At 53.8% G+C, this 18,542-nt stretch overlaps 5 protein-coding genes across 5 annotated transcripts; 4 read left to right on the top strand and 1 right to left on the bottom strand.

The window, feature by feature from the left end:
- Positions 1-3,120: 3,120 nt before the first annotated feature.
- GLOTRDRAFT_139437 (uncharacterized protein) lies at positions 3,121-6,768 on the bottom strand (the record flags this gene model as incomplete). Its single annotated transcript, XM_007869174.1, has 7 exons — positions 3,121-4,584; positions 4,638-5,011; positions 5,063-5,240; positions 5,302-5,639; positions 5,689-5,898; positions 5,956-6,462; positions 6,592-6,768. 7 exons carry the CDS (start codon positions 6,766-6,768, stop codon positions 3,318-3,320), a joined length of 3,051 nt encoding a protein of 1,016 aa, XP_007867365.1. The 3' UTR covers positions 3,121-3,317.
- Positions 6,769-8,250: 1,482 nt separating this feature from the next.
- GLOTRDRAFT_77890 (DUF1630-domain-containing protein) lies at positions 8,251-10,288 on the top strand (the record flags this gene model as incomplete). Its single annotated transcript, XM_007869173.1, has 8 exons — positions 8,251-8,301; positions 8,544-8,625; positions 8,677-8,875; positions 8,928-9,058; positions 9,116-9,264; positions 9,320-9,486; positions 9,538-9,895; positions 9,969-10,288. Exons 1-8 carry the CDS (start codon positions 8,271-8,273, stop codon positions 10,286-10,288), a joined length of 1,437 nt encoding a protein of 478 aa, XP_007867364.1. The 5' UTR covers positions 8,251-8,270.
- Positions 10,289-10,485: 197 nt separating this feature from the next.
- On the top strand, positions 10,486-12,472 carry GLOTRDRAFT_139435 (uncharacterized protein). The gene is made up of 3 exons (XM_007869172.1): positions 10,486-11,407; positions 11,466-12,018; positions 12,077-12,472. The coding sequence occupies exons 1-3, from the start codon at positions 10,579-10,581 to the stop codon at positions 12,195-12,197; spliced, it is 1,503 nt and encodes a 500-aa protein (XP_007867363.1). The 5' UTR covers positions 10,486-10,578; the 3' UTR covers positions 12,198-12,472.
- Positions 12,473-15,362: 2,890 nt separating this feature from the next.
- On the top strand, positions 15,363-15,925 carry HTP4 (Cloroperoxidase; the record flags this gene model as incomplete). The annotated part of the gene is made up of 2 exons (XM_007868966.1): positions 15,363-15,412; positions 15,478-15,925. Coding segments are annotated over 2 exons (498 nt in total), but the record flags the coding sequence as incomplete, so codon positions are not given.
- Positions 15,926-17,432: 1,507 nt separating this feature from the next.
- GLOTRDRAFT_26627 (uncharacterized protein) lies at positions 17,433-18,442 on the top strand (the record flags this gene model as incomplete). Its single annotated transcript, XM_007868989.1, has 5 exons — positions 17,433-17,749; positions 17,799-17,976; positions 18,036-18,057; positions 18,115-18,296; positions 18,350-18,442. Coding segments are annotated over 5 exons (792 nt in total), but the record flags the coding sequence as incomplete, so codon positions are not given.
- Positions 18,443-18,542: the final 100 nt, after the last annotated feature.

Genomic DNA, 18,542 nt, shown 5'->3' with positions numbered 1-18,542 from the left:
AGGTAGTCAAGGGGATCGGGCGAGGGGTGAGAGCAACTTGAAAGGCAGCGGGGGTCGGGTGCAAAGTGGTAGGGAAGTGCTTAGACACGTTGAAACTCCGACACGCATTGCGACACATTACTATCACTGAGGGGGTTCTGCAAACTTTGCAGAACCCCCTCACCCCTTTATATCTCACTCCAAACTCAACCAGAGAATATCAGGTAAGCCCAGACAGGTAGATATACACTGGAATACACCCTCTGTGAAGTCAGAATGAGAATATCTGCTGTGGTTGAGGAGAGGGAGAGAAAAAACATCATCTCAGCCATGGGAAAGAAACAGTATCTCCTAGATCTCTCGTGATGAGCTGAATAAATTGCAGGAGCTGGCTTGGGGTATCATAAGGAGGGCATCTAAAGGATAGTATGCCAGCCCAATAGGTTGAATAGTGAGTGTGTTGAGATAGAGAGGTGACTTTGCACCTCTCCTGAGCCCATATTGTGACAAAAGTGTGACACCATTTGCGGCGAGGTCGAGAATGTCCAGGTGACTGGGAGGTTCACCCGCCGAATGTGTTCGCGAACGTGTTCAGCGAATGTCTGAGCACGTGAGGGGATGCCACGCCACCTGGTCCTGAGCCTAGGGAATCGCCACACTGCAACTGCTGTTGAGCGAGAAAGACAATGGCAGCTATGCTTTCAATCAATAAAGTACGGTTTTTATGCCCAAATCATTGTACCATAACCAGGGATATGGTATGATGACATGGGTCAAGATGTCTGCACCCAATGACTAATTATATGTATACAGGGCATCTGTGGAGGCATCATATTTGTGATGCAATGCCAGTAGTATTCACTATGGAAACTGTTAGGGGGAGAGCACAGAAGGGTTCATGTGACCCCAATTGGACAGACAGCTTTGATTACTCACACATTTGTTTTACAATTACCCAGCAATATCAATCTCACAGACTGATTACAATAAACTTACAAGTTAAAACCCTCAGGCTATGCAGATTTTATCATAAGCAGGAGGAGTATGCGTCTGTGGCCGGTGGACAGAGCCACAGAATCGACACGCACACACGTGCACCATGGTGTGGTTCTCACGTTCGCATTTGGAGTTCGCGAACATATTCGGCGGTGTGATCTCCCAGTGGGTCAACTTCCTGCATGTTTCAGTGTTTGCTGCTTGGCAGCTACAGCGGTGAGGTAAAATTATTTTCACGGGACATAAAGTACCATTAGCTTATCTATTAGCCATATGCAAGTCTACTAGGGCATAATAAATGAACCTGCTATGTGTTCAACTGTCCTCCTGACACTTTCTGTGCCACAATATGGCCCCGATCACTTAGTCAGTGTCACAACTCGCACCTGAGGATTGTACCAGGGGGCATCAGCTGGAGGGATTTGTGAAATCAACTACCTTGAGTGCCTGTCATCAGTGGTCATGGGGTCCTGCCTATGTAAGCCACTCCTCATTGGTCAATCGAGCACTTTCGCGGCAAGATTAGATTACATTGGGACACTAGAGATGCAACTAAAGTTGAATGGTGAAGCATCCGGTACTGCTATGGTCTCAGGATATTGTGCACAGGGACAGGTATGAGTATGAATACTTGGGCATGCAATGCACACAAATCTGATGCAAATCAAGAACCTCTGCTGTACAAAGATGTACACTACAAAGTTGAATCACCACCATACTTCAGTTATGGGCTACTGCAGCCGGAAGCGAGTGTACAAAATAAATTTGCACTAATTTGCAGGCCCTTTACTGTAGCTTCTCACCCACACTGACCAGTATAATAGTTGTTGCACTGTTAGAGCACACAGATGGTCAGCATTATCGCGCCAAAGGCAGAGCCCGCGACCAATGAGGGGCTGCTTACATAGGCAGGACCCCATGACCGCCGATGACAGGCACTCAAGGTAGTTGATTTCATGGAATTCTCCATGTGATGCCCCTTGGGTGGCTTATGTACTATAGGTGTGGACTTTTAGATCAATTAAAGAAATTAAAGAAATTAAATCGAAGGAGAGAGAGAAAGAGAAGGGAAAGACACTCTGTTTGGGCCCGTGAGCTTCAGAAGGGGTATATTATTGAAAGGGTATACTGGTGCTATATTCAGGGATCTCCAGTGGCTTGAAATATCCCTCGAGGCCAGTTTCTTTGGTTTTCATAGCACATGAATTTTGCTTCGCGGCGCTGCACATCAGATTAACTCTCTGAATAGCTTAAGGCAAAACCTGGTGGTGTTATAAGTATGAATGGACACCTCTATGTGTATCCCACTGCTCATGTGAATTGCAAGAAATTAAGCAACCTGGTTTGTATGTGGGTGCCCCACGTACTTCAGGGGGAGACTTGCTTTATCCGAGTTCTGCGGTCTTATGTAGTTATTTACCAGATTACTTATTTACAGAAGATATACAGTCAATATACCTACAGTAAGCGCGCAGCCTGGTCGGAAAGCGCCGACGTGGCGCTAACCCTAGCTTGGGGTTGCAGTGCGCGGGTGGTGTGGGAATTCGCTTTTGCATTTCGAGGCCCCTAGCACGACTTAAGGGGAAGCAAGCTCTCCCAATCATATTTCTTTCGGTGGTGCTGTCGCGCCGCTCACTTTATGCATCCCAAACTCGATGAACTACTTGTCACTTATTTACCTTCAGTACTTCTACCTAGCTACGTGCCCCGGATATTACAATACAGATATAACTCTTCAGCCCCAATTTTGGGAGCAAAATAGCACCATAAGCAGCAAAAAAAGCGCATTTTCGGTCAAATTCTCCAAAACAATATCTCTCTTTCATTTTACAAACAATTCTGGATGGAACCACTTCAGTAGGAAGCTTTCACGCGTCGTGAAAAGGTAGGGAGGCTGGAGGATGGCATGTACATGAGGTGCCACAAGCGTGAAAACACCTGCCGAATACAGTATAACAATTCGAAGTCCGAACTATATTATTGAAACTCAGTTATAGATCTATTCCGCCACGTCTATAGTATAACTGCCCCTTGGATTGTACGTTCTGGTCGCGCCTTACGGTCGGAAAACGGCTGTAATGTTTGAGCGGCTTGCGAATTCGAATCCATCAAACGTCCGAGGATGTATGTGATAAATGGTGATTTTCAACGTGCATATATACAGGCGACTGATCCTGGTATCTCACATACGACATAGGTATAACGAGGCAAATATTTTCGACTTATAGTATACATATGTTAAGCTGGACTGAACAGGAAAATGCAAGAGCGACAACGAGACAACGAAACAAGTAGACGACGGCAGGAAACTCGACTAACCCAAGACGCAAAACCCTTCATCACTAGAACCCATTGGCAGCCCCTCCAACCATTTGCTGCGTCTGTTGGTGCTGCATGGACGGCGATGTCATGGGTGTATGCGTTTGACGAGGTGGCGACGAATGGAGCTGGGGAGAGGAGATATTTACATTATGCAGGAGCGGGGAGGACGTGTGCGGGGTGAGGTGCGTGATATTGCCCTGTGGACCCTGCACAACGCTCGGAGGGCGAGCGACCATGCCGCGCGAAGGTACACGGCCAGGTACGCCCGGTATAGAATGCGGAATGTTGATGTTTTGATTCGGGGGAGACATCGAACCGTTCATATTAATAAGCTGACTGGCGTCCATACCGTTGCCGTGCTGGCCGTTCACTGACGGTGGTCGGTGGGGATGATGATTCGCCCACTGCATCTGCCGCTTTGGCGGCAGATTCAGATTGATGGGCGAGCCGCTTAAAGGAACATTGAAATTAGCACCGTTGGGGACGTAGACACCCGCTGGACGGCCCTGCATATTGCCCGGGTTCACAGGCAGCGAGAATGCTTGACCTGGTTGGACGTTGGGAGCGAAGACTTTCTGGATGACTTCGACCTGCTGCGGGCTGAGATTGCTATGGTGGGTGTACGGAGAGCCGTTTGGGAGGTTTGGAAATCCGTTGACAGCAGGAACATGTAATCCATTGACGGGCACGGACGGGTGCTGGTTCTGCGAGCTTGGCCGCACGGGAGAGCCGTTCGATGCGCTCGAAGACGGACGATCTGAGAGCTGGCTACCATCAACCTGTCCTGGCTGATACTGCGTCGTTCCATGGTGCCCGTTGGGGACAGCAGAATTATTGCCATCCGCGATGGCATTACTGGCAGCAATTGGCCCCGAAGCACTGAGATTGACAGGCTGAGACGGCGTCTGATGCGGCGGCGAAGACTGCAACGTCGGTACATTCGGCTGCGATATAGGCATAGTAGGCATACTGCGCTGTAGGTTGACACCAGACGAGATCCGGACCGGGCCCTGCATCATCTTCAAATGGGTCGGCAACGACACTGGAGCACCAGCTGCGCCCGGTGGCATAGTCAGCGGAATACCATTCGGATGCATGGCTGACGGGTGGGGCGGAGGCATGGGGTGCTGTCTCTGGGGATCGCGTCGCAATGACATCGGTACACCAAGCTTGAAAGGTATCACAGTTTGCTGACGGCCCTCCGAGTTCGTGATAGTCAGGGACGGATCGTTCGTGAGGCTTTGAATATCCTGTTCCCCAAGTAGACTCATCGCCTGTCGCATGTACCTAAGGGCAACAGTAAGCCACTATGTACTAGATCATCAAGGGACTAAACTTACTTTGGATCATAATCGTCAACCAGAACACGATCATATTCCTCAGGACCATCGGGGCCGTAGACCGGCACATCGTCGTCGGCATCGTACTTCCACCGCTCCGTCAGGCGCCACGCGCGCTCCCGCTCCTCGGCCTCGTCCACTTCCCTGTCAGGGAACCGCGGCCCGTATCGCGTATAGTCACACATAGTATTATCAGAACCGCCGAATCTCGTTGTCCGGATTCGACGTTCCACCCAGGTGCGCCCGCCGCGACCAGGACGCCTACGGAAAGCGCGATATTCGGGCGGTCCAAGATCATCCGGAGAAGAGGGCGAGTTCGTCGCGAACTTGTAGTGCCTCTGGATGAGGGAGACCTGCGGAGGTTGATAGGGATTCTGGCACGGGATGAGTACACCATGAAGACATGAAACAGCTACATCACTCACGTCGATGCCATCCTCCCAATGATGATCTTTCTCCTTGAGCTGCGCAAGGTCCCTCTCGATCTGTTTAGTGATCGCCGCGGCACGCTCGCGGGGCTTGATAGCAGCCTCGACAAGCGGCGATGGCGATCCCAGTTCCCCGGTGTCTCGAGTGCGCAGCTTGATCGACGGGGGCAGACGACTGTGAGTGCCCGACATGATGAGTGAGGTGCCACCAGCAACAAACGTGGGAAAAGACATACCCGGACAGACCGTCTGTTTTGGCCTTCTTCGCGACGCGCTCCTTGTCGAAGAGCAGCTCCTCGTCTTCCTTGACCGCCAGCGACGGGAATCTCGTCCGGAGCTCCACGAAGGCGAGCCGCTTCTCCCAGACTTGCTGCGCTTGCTGGGCCGCCTCCCTCTTGAGGAGCTCTCGTGTCCGAACATGCCCGCTCAAATCTAGAGACAGCGCAAGTTCTGACTTCAAGCGAACGAGCTTTTCGGAGTAAGAGACTTGGGAGGCGCGGGTCTTCCTGACGGCCTTCAGCTCTCGTCGCCGGAAACAGATGAATGACTCGTTCTTGCTGTCCGCCTCGTCGAGCTAAAATCACGTCAGTCACGGGATAGAACCCAAGGCGCAAGGGTCTCACATTGAGGGAAGGTATGATCCTATGCCCGCGGCGTTCTATCCGACGCTCGCGCCAGTACGGGTAGATAACTTTCGCCAGACGTAGCAACTGCGCAGGCTCCGGCACCCATTCGGGCACCACAAAACTAGCGAACATGGATGCAGGCAGCTTCGTCGCAAACGTCTCCTGGTAGTCTGAGAACGGCGGAAAAGCCATGCCCTGCTCCAAGCCCTTGATCGCTAAATGTGAGCACTCGCAACAACGCTTTGAGAGGCTGGAGTGCCCTACGTGATGAAGATACTCGGTCTTGTCATGGGTCACTTTCTCGAAGATGCCCATGACCAACTCGAACTCTTCCTCCGACATGGCGACAGGAGACGTGACATCGGGCTCCTTGCCCTTTCCCTTGCCGCCCCGTCCTAGGCCTGAGCGCGTCGTTGTGCCACCGGAGGAAACGGCGCCCTGCGCGCTGGTGCCTTCCCCTCGGGCTTCCTCATTATTCTTCTCTAACCATTCCTGGTCGCGCTCATCCATGTAATAGGTGAACCCATTGGCAATGGCATCCTTGATCGATTCTTCGACCGAATCGGACGAGCGGATGTAATTGAACGGGTCTGTCCATCGTCCAGGTGGATATAAATCTGAGTACCCTTCCAATACTTCTCTAGAGTCGGGGACGGGGATATAAGCTTGCTTCTCCTCCTTCGCCTTCTCATTTCCGCCACGCGACGTTCGCTGCGCGTTGGCGTGCTGTCTCTGTGAAGCAGCAGACAGGACGGCCTGCAGATGGTGTTCCTGGATAAGGCAAGCTTAGTCAGCAAACTGAGGCAATGGACTCCCACGCTCGCAGCCAATCAGAATGCGCCACGCCATGCGTTCCAACAGGGGGCGACGCGGACGACAGAAACGGCGGCGACGACTCACGTTGGCATCCTCGGCGTCGACGCCGGCGGTAGAGACGACCCGAGCCTTCTCCTCCTCCTCGTCGAGCACGAGCGGATCGGCATCGATGTTCCCGCGGACGACCTTGAGGCGAGTTTTGTTGGTGACGCGGTTGCGGTTGCGCAGGGTCGTGGCAGCAGCAGTGTGGTTTCGAGGCATGTCATGGAGTGCAGAGAAGGGCAGCCGAGAGCGGGAGGCAGGGACGAGCAGGAGGAGGCCCCGAGCTCGCTATGCGTGGCAGCGACGGCGCTACGGTTTCGGGTGGTCAAAGCGTCGGTGGGTTTGGCCGAGACCCGGTCGGCCCGAGAATAAATTTATGTAAACCTCGGCTCGGACCAACCCAGTTCGGCATGCGGCTGTGGCCGCGCTCTGCCCTTGTGGCCCGGATGCCACAAGATAATGTGCGTTGAGACGACGCTGCGACTGCTCTCATGTATGCTACTCTTCAAAACTGTCGAACGGAGCCTGGCACTGTTTGTACCAGGGTGGCACGCACAAGTCAGGAAGGCCCGCCGGCATGTCACGTGAGATGCACTCACCGGTGTAATGAGACATTCATTCCGCGAAGGCGGCAGCGAAGGGACATGGAGGAAAGCAATTCTGGTACACGACAATATGAAGAAAAAGTATAGACGCACCTGCAGAACGATTCGTCGCCAGCGTCTTCGTTATTTCTGCTGTCCTCTTCCTCGTGCCAAGGAAAGCCCCGACATCGGTGCACGCCACGAAGAGCGCGCTCATTGCATCGCGTACTTCGTGTCTGCAGATGAGGGAGACCTTGCTTTGCAGGAGGCCGACGCATTCCTGTGAATTTGCAAGAATGTCAGCGAGTTGCGACACCCACCGCCCTCATCGGAAGTGCAGCCTATCGATGGGCCGGCTCACTCACCTAGAAAAGAGCAGCCGCTGAAAGAATACGCCATTTCGGGCTCAGGATAACGAGGATTGACGAACCAAACACACTGCTGTTCGGGCGTCAACAAAATTTCGGCGGACGATAGGATACTGGCATACGAAGCAAGAGGACTCACAGATAAATGCATTCTCTGCCCTCTGTTCGTCGAAACCATCGCCTTATACAACCATCGCAGCGCCCTTACACCGTCGTCCGACGGCGCAGACGTACGCAACGCGCGAAGACGGTACGGAGAACATGTGCGACAACGTACAAGGGCAGGACACTTGAGCCTGAGCCTCTCAAGGAAGCGACCATCCACGTGGGCGGCGAAAGCCGACTTTTGACCTCATAGTTCCAGGAATGGGTCTGCCAGACTCCCTCCCAGCGTCCCTGCTAGTAAAGGAGGTATATCACTGATTAAACCAGGACTAGGAGGGAGGCTAGATTATTCCCCCTTCACCGGTCGCTGGAGACACTTGGAGTGCGGGGAAGGGGGGTCTCTTTCTTTGCAAGCACTCTCACCGATATGTCGAAAATCGGCGATGCTCTGGACGAAGGAGATATCGGGCTCTACACCTTCACCGCGCGTTCGCAGGAAACGCTGCCTAAGACTTCGCAGGGACGCGCAGGGATCTCCAAATTATCTGCCCAGGCATTATCAGCCCGCCCGCATTCACCGGTGAGGTCGAGGACGCTGCCGCGGACGCATCGGAGGCCGTCGCAGACAGTCACGCCGCCTCTCGAGCCGGACAAGCTGCGCGGGATGCGGAGGTGGATACTGGGATTTGTATCAGGCACGTATATACCACGGTCTTTCCAGCTAACTGCGACCAACAGTGCAAGTCTGGATCTTAACGTCGGATGCTGCTCTAAATCCATACAGCCCCACATAACACGAGATAGGGAGGTATGGAGGAAATGGAGCTCTTTCCCCCCCTATTACGCTCCGGCGCAAAAGATCCGAACTTCCACTATTGCTTTGTGGTTAGCTGCCATGCTTTACTCGAATCCCGCTAACGAGACGTTATATGAAAAGTCAACTTTGACCTTGAATTCGGGCCGACGGTCGAGTCGGTGTACCCTCATGCCACGCTCTCCCATACAGAAGCGGAGAATATGTACGTTATCAGGCTCATGCACCAGTCGAAATATTTCCAAGCGGTTTCTAGCGCGTTCTCGTCTTTCCCCGACTGTCCCCAATTCGAAGAAGGCTCGCAGACCCACTCCTTCCGCATCCGGGACACGACTTCACTCCAAGGAGCCGTATCTAGACCGACAGAACGTCCCCCGCCGCTTGACGGCTTCCTCTACGGTTTCGCATTCTTCACGCAGAGCAGAGACAGCTCCTCGAAACGCGGGTATTCGCAGGTAGCGGCACCGAACCCCGCGCCTGCCATCGCTAACTGATATAGTACCGCAGCGCTCGCTCGTCCTGCTGACGCACCATCCATACCCTGCGCTCTTCGATGCCGTGGTAGCCATCGTCGGTCCGCTGTATTCCCGGCACGGCCATCCAATGCTGGAGACCGCGTGCCATAATATCGCCAACTGGTAGGTCACGATGTGTAGTGCGTGGTCCGGTTGCGTTGACCTGGTGAACCAAGGTAGGCCAGATCCGGCCAAGGGTATGAGCTTGGAACTTGGTTTCCTCGGATCCGTCTTTCAAGTGGATTTGCCGGGGAGTAGCAACGAACAGCAAATGCCGAGCTCGAGCGCCTTATCCGACAAGTTCGGTCCTCACAGGGTAAGTCTAGGCCGTTCTCGCAGTCCGTCATGAATGACATCCCCATTCATGCTAACAGATACTGGCAGCCACGGCTCCGGCAGACCCGCCTATAATTGTCATCTTGGAAGAATCGCTGTCGCATCTGTGGTCAATATGGGAATGCCTGGTCTTGTGCGAGCCGGTACTGATTTACGCGCCGTCGCCTGAATTGACCAGCCAAGTTGCCTGGTGGCTGCGAGACATCATTCGCCCTGTGAGACTCAAGCGAGGTCCACGGCTATAAGTTGCTAAATGATCTAGTTAGATTCCTCTCTCGGGAGACTTCCGGCCGTACTTTACGATCCATGACCAGGACCACTCCACCCTGGTCAACAAGATGCCGCCGAAAGCGGGTCTCATACTCGGGATTACGAATCCGCTTATAGAGCGAGCCTGTAAGCACTGGCCGCATTTACTGAGTATAGGATGTAACAGAAGGTATACACGCAGCAAACGTCCCTGTTTACGCGCTTATACGAAGCTTGGCAGTGTACATGCCCCTGAGAAGGGCCTGGCTGGCCCCAAGCCGGGCTGGGCCACAAAGACGCACAACCGGTACGTCTCAAAAGACCGAGCATTGCTCAAGAAAGTCGAAGACGCCCGCCATGGCGATGTCCGATCTCGTGCGTCCCATTCATCCATCTGCACACGTCGTTTTCATATCGATTGCATTCTGACGACATTCGTCTGTAACAGAAATCGAAGCGTCCCTGGCACTTCGGCGGCACTTTGGGTCGAGAACGAACGAGCTGCTCGTCCCGCTGCACAGATACCTCAACACACTGATACCCCCGCCGTCCGCATCGACGGCGACTCCGCGCCGGCTGAAGGCGTTCAGCACGACGGACTTCCTCGCATCGCTCAAGGCGCACGGCTCGCCGCTGCCCTTCCGCTCGGGCAGCCGCCGGACAGAGTTTTATTCGCGCTGGCTGCGCACGCCCGCGTTCGGGCTCTGGCTCGCCCAGCAGGAGGAGGTTGTGGAGGAAGCGTTGAGGGGTGCCCCGCGTCACCAGTGATGCTCACCGTGTGCTCGGGTGACTCGTACTCTACAAGGATCGTTCTCGAGTTCTTTCCTCTTCATCTCCCTTCGAGTTACATACACAGAGATACCTGCGGGGAAGCTTCTGGGCCTCGGCCTCGGCCTGTGCCACACATGTAAATACAACCAAACAACGCAGTGGCACAAGCGCGCGCACTGCTCTTTCAGGACTTCGTACTTGTTCACTGACACCTGTTTCCCGTCCGCTGATTCATACGCTCTGTGCCACTCCGTCAGGCTGTTCTTTGGTCGCTGTCGTCGCCCGCGATGTCTAGTTTCGCCGCGCTCATGGCGCTGAGCGCCACGCAAACGAAGGAGAACGAGCAGATGGTCAAGAACGCGCTGGCGGAGAAGCGCAAACGCGAGGAGGAGAAACGGAAGGAGCAGGAGCGGAAGGAGAAGCTGGAGAGAGAACGAGAGGCAAAGATGCGCTTGAAGAAGCTGGAGGAGCAGCAGCGCGAGAAGGAGCGCCAGGAGAGGCTGGAGAAGGAGCGGCGTGCTAAGGAGGAGGAACTGCGCAGGCGCGAGGAGGAACAGCGCCTGGCGCTCATGTACGGGCCAAAGAAGTCCAAGGTCGACTATCCCACCTCGAGTTCAAGCAGTCGGGACGAGGTGCGAAGACAAAGGATGCCCTCGCCAGACGATGCAGGGCCGTCTGCTCTTACTCGCGAAGAGAAACGCCAGCGGAAGATGGCCATGGAATTTCGGAGGTCGTACGGGTCGTCGGGTGGCGGCGCACGTCGCTCAGGATATGGCAAGGCTGGCCGACTTCTGCCAGGTGGTGCAGTCAATATCACGACCGACACGCCTCCCTCTCCAGGACAAGGAGACAGTCATCAATCTGTGAAGGCCCGTCTTGCAGCCATCCCCAATACTTTGACGAAATTGAACGTTAATAAGCGAGACACGCGGACTATCGACGAGATTCTGCAGGACCGGGCGAAGGAAAGGGAGTCGAAAGTGCTCGCTGGAGACCAGGCGCGTGAGTTCAACGACTGGTTCGGGTCGTCCAAGAAGAAGGAGAAGGAGAAGAGCACAGCACGCTCTGCTACGCCCAACACCGGATCCAACACGCCCTCGCAAGTACGGTCGACCAGTAAGTCGGAGGCATTGATATGCATGCTCACAATCTGGTTCATGTCTTATATGATCAGAATCCGCTTCGCCTGGACTTTTCTCAGATTCAGGCGCTCCTCCCACTCAAACCAAGAAATCCGCTCCTGCTTCGAATGCGTCTCCTGTGCCTACAACTATTCCCAAGTTGAGCGCAGCGAGTACAGCTAAATCGGCGACGGCATCTAAAGCAGCTGTGGCCCGTCCAGCTCCTTTAGATATGAGATCTCTCTCATCTGTGAAAGCTGGTATGAACGGCACGAAGACACCGACGTCTGCTGTAAAGGCTACCGGATCTACGAAATTGTCCACAGCTTTGGGCAAACAAGCTGTATCGTCATACGCTTCCAGCGTTGCCGCTGCGAAGAAGCGACCTCGCTCGCCTTCCTACTCCCCTTCGCCATCTCCTCCTCCCACGAATAAGCGTCGCGCTATGTCTTCCGGGCCATCGCGCACGGGTGTCAGCGATATCAGCTCGGAAATCTGGAAGATCTTCGGCAAGGACCGGAGCAGGTACATGGAACGAGACGTTCTAAGTGACGACGAGGATATGGAAGTCGATGCACGCCTGCTGGAAGCCGAGGAGAAACGGAGGTATGACTTCAGCGTCGTAATCACGATGTGCCCGGCGGTGTTGATTGTTGTGTTCTAGTGCCCGCATCGCGAAGAAGGAGGACGAGCTTGCCTTACAAGAGGAAATGCGCCGGGAAGAGGAGAAGCGACGCAAGCGGAAGGAGCGCGAGGCCCGGGAGAGGGCCGCCACAAGAAACTAGAGCTCGCTCTCAATCACTACAGCATTATCATATGGATCCCCCAATCGTATACCTCGCGGAACGTGGCGTATGTGAAAATAATAGAAGTGGAGGGGCCGCCGTGGCTACAATATTTGGTATCGTTAACTGCATTCGACATGGACTAGACTCACCGCACTTGATTGTATCATCCCAATGACATGTACTCGCCGATCTTCAACCTGGCCTCTTGGTTTCTACTGTAACAGACTCATGTATATATACCGTGTAGGGTGAAATATTATTCTATGTGGACGATGTGTCGTGCAAGTGAGCAAGGCCGCTGACGACTTAGATCTGTATAATGGTGAGTGTATAATGGTTCATTTACCTGAGCCATACATCTAAGATAGTTCAGTGCTCCGTTAGTCAACTTCACGCCAGCATTCTGTCCAACTGTGCATGCAGGATTAACATCACCGCCCATGCCTGTGGATGGTCCGTCCGTCTCAACGAAAAGCGAAAGCCGTGGCCTACCAGAGAGATAAGTGTCCGTTTGACTGGTGGCCAGCATCCTCATCACATGCATAGGTGCCTTATTCGTATTCTATAGTCTTTTGTAGAACTTGCGGATACGGGTAACGGTGGGTGAGCATGGACCCTCCACTGCACCATCGGTACTTCCATCACGGCCTCGACACTGTGTCTATTTGATGCTGCGGAATGCGTGTTCGTACCTACTGCTAGTGCTAGGCGGTGTGCAGGTTTCTCATCCTTTGTTCCGGTGCCGGCCAGTACTTACAGTACAGAACGTGTTTGACCTGGCCCTGGGTGCTGACTTACTAAGGGGAACTACAGCCTGCCAACCATTATGTCTGAGTGTCGGCCTAGTAGGTCCACGCGTTAGACGAGGATCTTCCACTGGCCTGTCACAAGCTCCTCTCCACGGCGCGTGTATCCCTGCTGATATTCCTAGTTGCGCATGCCCTTAACAGTACCTCCGCAACATACGCACCAGTCATTCGCTTCTTGCTTCCGACAATATGAATAACATCGCTATTATTAATCGCCAAGCAGCGGCTCTACAAGGTCCCTGCGAGGGTGTCATTCCCCCGTGTCCGCCAGAGTTGCAGAGAATGCAGGGCAAGGGCACGTTCCTGAAGAGTTCCTCGGATCAGGCCCAGGGGATGCGGAGGAGCCTTTGGCTCAACTTTGGCAGAAAAGAAGAGAACGACGTCTCCGCCTCTGGAGAGCACATAAATCGCTATAAATGCAGTAAGCGTAAATTATGACGCATAGCTCAACCATCGCTCGACAGATGGTATTTTGACGATATATTACACAGTAACTTTAACCAAGACTTCCCCACCTGTTTCGCCATTGGAGCGGAGGACTTGAAGAGGATGGAAATACGCAACGAGCGTCCAGTTCGTTGATATGTCATTAGTGCGGCTGTTCTAGAATGTAACGTGGCGCATGTAACTGATATAAGAATGCCACTGTCGACCCAAGGCCAGGAACAGGACCCATGGCAGGTGGAATGAAACTGAGAGGTTAACACTGGGATACAGCCCTATCCCCAAAGAGCGCACTTGTGAGCTAGACAGTCGCTCATTATACAACCTGTGGCAGACGCATGTACATGTACACGGCGTACGGCGGGTTGGTGCGGGGAAATAGTATGCGTCAATTGTTCATGTCGAACCAGCGCTCGGAACCTATGTCCACTCGTAATCGGAGGAAGTAAGTCGCTTGCGGCGATGCGCGAAGCTATGCAAACCTACAACTAGCATCAGAATCAGCGAAGATTGTCGGAGGTTTGCGGCTGGAAAGTTGAAACAACGGGAAGTCAGGAATCCTAAAACGCACGAGTGTATCGTGGTTTAACAGCCATAATAATGGTTGCACAGCATAGCTTCCATGGTAGTAGATCTCCCGATCCATAGCCAGGTGATACTCCCGTGCTATGGGCGACACGGCATATGGACTTTCGGGTTCTTGAAGGATCCGATCGCGCCTGTGCGTACCGCCGGGTGTCGCCCAATGACTGACGTCTAAATCGGTAATACCTATACTTAACATACCTGTGGAAAATCGGTACCGCTGGGATATATGGCTGATAGGGAGCCCTTGGCGATTGGGTCCCGTCGTCAAGGCCGCTACATGTTAACGGCGTTTCTTGGTGTAGAAGGAGGAAAGCAAGGTGACCCGATCGAGGGTCCCATCATGATGCCACTTCTGGATGAAGACAAAAGACATCGGCCACCTACGAGCGTGGTCGTTCACAAGCTTCGCTATCTTGAGGTCTAGGGAAATGAATGAGTTCCTGGACGACCAACCAGCGCGAGGGTGCTATATCCGCTGCCACATGACCTACGCTGAAGGCGCAAGGCGCACAGAATACCCACTAAAGATTGACAAGTAAGCTTCTATCGTGGATACCAACTGTTCAAACAAACCAGCCTGAAGAATGTATCATCAGGATCTGGAATCTGTACCGGTTTTGAGTGATAGGTCAGAAAGAACTTGGTGATGGAACGGAATGATGGGACTTCACATGGCTTGCAAATGAGCGCTGACCTAAGGCTCGCCGCAGGCGACAGCAAGGACGTAACGCATCGGCACGAAGCCTTGAGATCTCTGAGAAGCTCGTAGCTTGGACTTGATTGTGCCGGGACTCAGCCAACACCGAAAGACGGACGGTACATGTAACCATATATCAGTCCGATCGTGGAAGAAGCTGGCGAGATCCTAATGCCATGTCGGTGGAAAACATAGGCGGTGTTACAGTATAGTCGCCCTGCCAATCTGATGAAACCTCCCGAGACGAGATACAGGAGAAGTTGTTCTCGATCATGGCCTATGATCAAGTGCTGCTATCATGTTAGCGCCTCCGTCAGATCTATGAGGTAGGAGGTATAAAGCGAGGACCCGTCAGTAGCTGGGATGCAGACACCGTCTCACCTAGAAACATACCTCACAATGCTCTTCTATACCGCCATTCTCTCGTTATACACATTATTGACGGCCTTCGCGGCATTATTTCGGAAAAAATAGTGAGTCCCCAACCCGATCATCCGTGAGGCACAAGAATAAAACTGAAACCTTGACCCCAGCTCAGGCTCACACACGTCGCTGTACGACAATTCGCACTGCGACGACCCAATAGAGGCTGAGGACCATCAGTACCACAAAGAGGAGGGTGCAAGCCGCTCACCATGCCCTGCCTTGAACGCCCTAGCAAACCACGGCTACCTGTAAGTCGTGTCTACCTTATCACAGTCACCCCGCTAGGGCCAACACTGACACCCGCGCCCCGCAGACCGCGCAGCGGCACAAAGATCCATTTCCGCCAGCTCGCCCGTGCGCTGCACGACGTCTATCACCTCTCGTACCCGCTCTCCGCCTTCCTCGCGAGCGCGGCCTTCGTCGCGCTCGGCCAATTCTCCGACCTGTCATTGGGCGACCTGTGCCGGCATAACCACATCGAGCACGACGCGTCCCTCGCGCACCGCGACGCAGCGCCTGAGCAGGAGTACGCGCCGTGCAAGTGCAGCCGCGGGATGCTGGAGCGGCTGTTGTCCTTCTCGTCCGACGGGAAACACCTGACAGTGGGCGACGCGGCGCGGGCGCGCGCGGCCAGGGAACGCCAGTACGCGCGCCCGCTGGACGGCGTGCACGCGGAAATCGCGAGGGGGGAGGTGGCGCTCGTGCTCGGAATCTTTGGGGGCCCGGAGCAGGAGGTGCCGCTGGACGTGCTAAGGACGTGGTGGCGCGACGAGACGTTCCCCACGGGCTGGAGGCCCACGGGCAGGCAGTCTTTCTTCAAGACGGTGTTCACGGCATGGAAAATCCGGCGGCATATGAACGAGATTGGGCTGGCCGGATCGCGCTAGTCGATCAGCCATGTGCTGGCATACGAACCTGCATACGACAGAATGACTTGTACCAGAGGCTATAGGGTGACATTCGGATGACTACATGATCCTATTTATTTATTATCCGCAGTAGACCGAGCATCACATACACATAAATTATTAGCACCATATCCTAATGTATACAGATCACGACGCACGTAATGACACACTTTGTAACGTCCAGGCAGCCCTGCCCATGCGCCTAACGCAGATAGACAAAGCGTACGAAAAGCCTTGCCACCAGGTACAGTGAGAGTGCCAACTCGTCCTTCACCTGTAACAGACTCATTGTCGATAAGCCCTGTCATGATTCATACAGGGGTTTTCCGTTCCTGCGAAATGATGTACCTGATTCACATATTAATGCACTATTCGTAGGTGACAGCGCGGACCACCCACATCGGAAGATTTGGCAGCCGGCGCTGGTCACCAGAATTCCAGTGCTAGTCAATGGTAACCGTGGATAGAACCGAACATGTTCCGTTGTTCGATGAGACGTGAAACAAACTGGCACGCGCTCACTGAAGAGCATCCGTGAAAGGTAGCACTCACAGCACTGGTGCGCTTGGTTATCATTTGGACAAGTGGAGATCGACACCCATGTCAGTCATGCAAGTCTCCGCTGGCCCGAGCGCAGATCCTCGGCTGCTGCTGTGCAGGTAGGCACCGGATATTTATCCATACAGCCAATATCCGTCCAATCCAACCGAACCCTGAACCGTTCCGAAGAGCAGTCAGAACAGGTCATCAACCTAAGGCATGGGCTAACGTATGCCGCCCGACTACAGCATATTAGTCCCCTGAATCGACAGCCCTTTCATGCGTATCTTAGTCGGACAGGGCCCGAGCTGGCGCTGAGGTTGAATGGACTTGAATCTGAACTATGTCGACAGACAGAGTCTAAGATGAAAGAGCATAGAGCAGCGCCATTTCGAAAAGCGAATGCACCGTCGCATGCGGTTGAGGACAGTCGAGGAGACGGACTGTGGCCTAATGTGGCTTTCCGAGGAATCTCTGAACACGTGATATGAACGCGCAGCCTATTCGCTCCCCGCGTAGCGGAGTCCAAAGTTTTGTCAGGGAAGTCTACCGGCGGCTCAGAGCCTCAGACTTGCGTCTGAACCTCTCTCAGTACTATACTTCTATTTAATACGCTCTTTACGACATTCTACTCTACACTTTCTTCCGTTTAATCACTACTTTACGGTCTTCTATCCGCTGCAGGCATGGACACAAAACGCGCTAAGCTCGGACTGTTCTCTTTCTTGCTCCTTTCGTCTTTCTTGCCACAGACATTAGGCCATGCCGGTAAGACTACCCTCAAATGCGAAGTCTAACCTCTTTGTACAACTTTTCGTTAGCAATTTGGCACCCATCGATGTACGGCTTCAATGTCACAGAGAAGACGTTCTCATACGATAACCGCCCCGTCGTGCCGTTGTACAACATGCCTTTCAAGCAATGGTGGTTTCACAGCCACCTTGACTATCCCCCACACCCGTCGGACGTCTATCAGCTGCAGCCAGGCCGCCCCGCGACGCTCGAGATCGCGTGCAACAAGCAGTCCACGTCCTATTTTGCTTCTTCGGGATATAGCAACCACCAGTCGGGAGACAATCCCTGCCCGGGGTCTCCCCCTAAGCAGTATCATGCGCAGAACATCTCGGACACTAAAGGGTGCGTCGCGGCACGATGTTTGCCTCCGATCTGTTGTCACGAAAGGCAGATGCGCGCTGGCAATCGCGTACAAGAGCGACGTGAACGATATACAGCCGGAGGACTTTGCGGTGTTCAGCGTCAATCACACCTGCGTCTGGCACCGCTTCACCGAGTTTCTTGTCCCGGCGCGGATGCCGCCATGTCCACTCGGAGGCTGCCATTGTGCGTTTTTCTGGATACATTCTGTACGTTTCTTTTTCGATTTACCTTTGCGGAGGTCCGAGTAAAAATTCATTTCAAAAAGCCCGATGCAGGCGACGAGCAAAGTATGTCTTCTCTTTCCCACACTCCGCTCACTCCCTGGATGATTCCCTTCCCCTTAGTGTACATGAACGGGTTCAAATGCAACGTCGTTGACCCCTTGTCCACCGTCCCCATCGCAAAATCCAAAGTCGCTAGGCGCTGCGGCGCGGACCCGCAGAATGGCAAGCCCCATGCCGACCCCTCCAACTGCACGTACGGAGCGAAGCAGCCGCTGTACTGGCTCCAGAAGGAGCGGAACAACGTAGAGCCCCGTATTTCGTTGTGTTGGGCAGGGAGTTGCTCACACGAGGATAGATGCACGAGGGCTATTACTCCCCGCCGTTCTACAACGACCTGTATAACTTCAAAGAGGGCGCGCAGGACGATATTTTCGAGGACTCGTACAGCAAGCCCGGCAAGGACGCAGTGGTCCCGCGTGATGTTGGTAACCTGCCCCTAGTGCCAGTCGTCGGCACCGAAGCGGATGCCGCCGAAGGACTGGTGCGTG

This window comes from Gloeophyllum trabeum, assembly GCF_000344685.1.
Source record: "Gloeophyllum trabeum ATCC 11539 unplaced genomic scaffold GLOTRscaffold_00009, whole genome shotgun sequence".
NCBI lineage: Eukaryota > Fungi > Basidiomycota > Agaricomycetes > Gloeophyllales > Gloeophyllaceae > Gloeophyllum > Gloeophyllum trabeum.
The sequence above is the reverse complement of the archived record's forward strand: the minus strand, read 5'-3'. Positions and strand labels throughout refer to the sequence as shown.

Excerpts from the sequence above, each read along its gene's own strand:
- GLOTRDRAFT_139435 (XM_007869172.1), top strand. The coding sequence starts at position 10,579 with ATGTCTAGTTTCGCCGCGCTCATGGCGCTGAGCGCCACGCAAACGAAG. Across the intron at positions 11,408-11,465 it reads CTCGCAAGTACGGTCGACCA|AATCCGCTTCGCCTGGACTT; the intron begins GTAAGTCGGAGG and ends TTATATGATCAG. Across the intron at positions 12,019-12,076 it reads GAAGCCGAGGAGAAACGGAG|TGCCCGCATCGCGAAGAAGG; the intron begins GTATGACTTCAG and ends GTTGTGTTCTAG.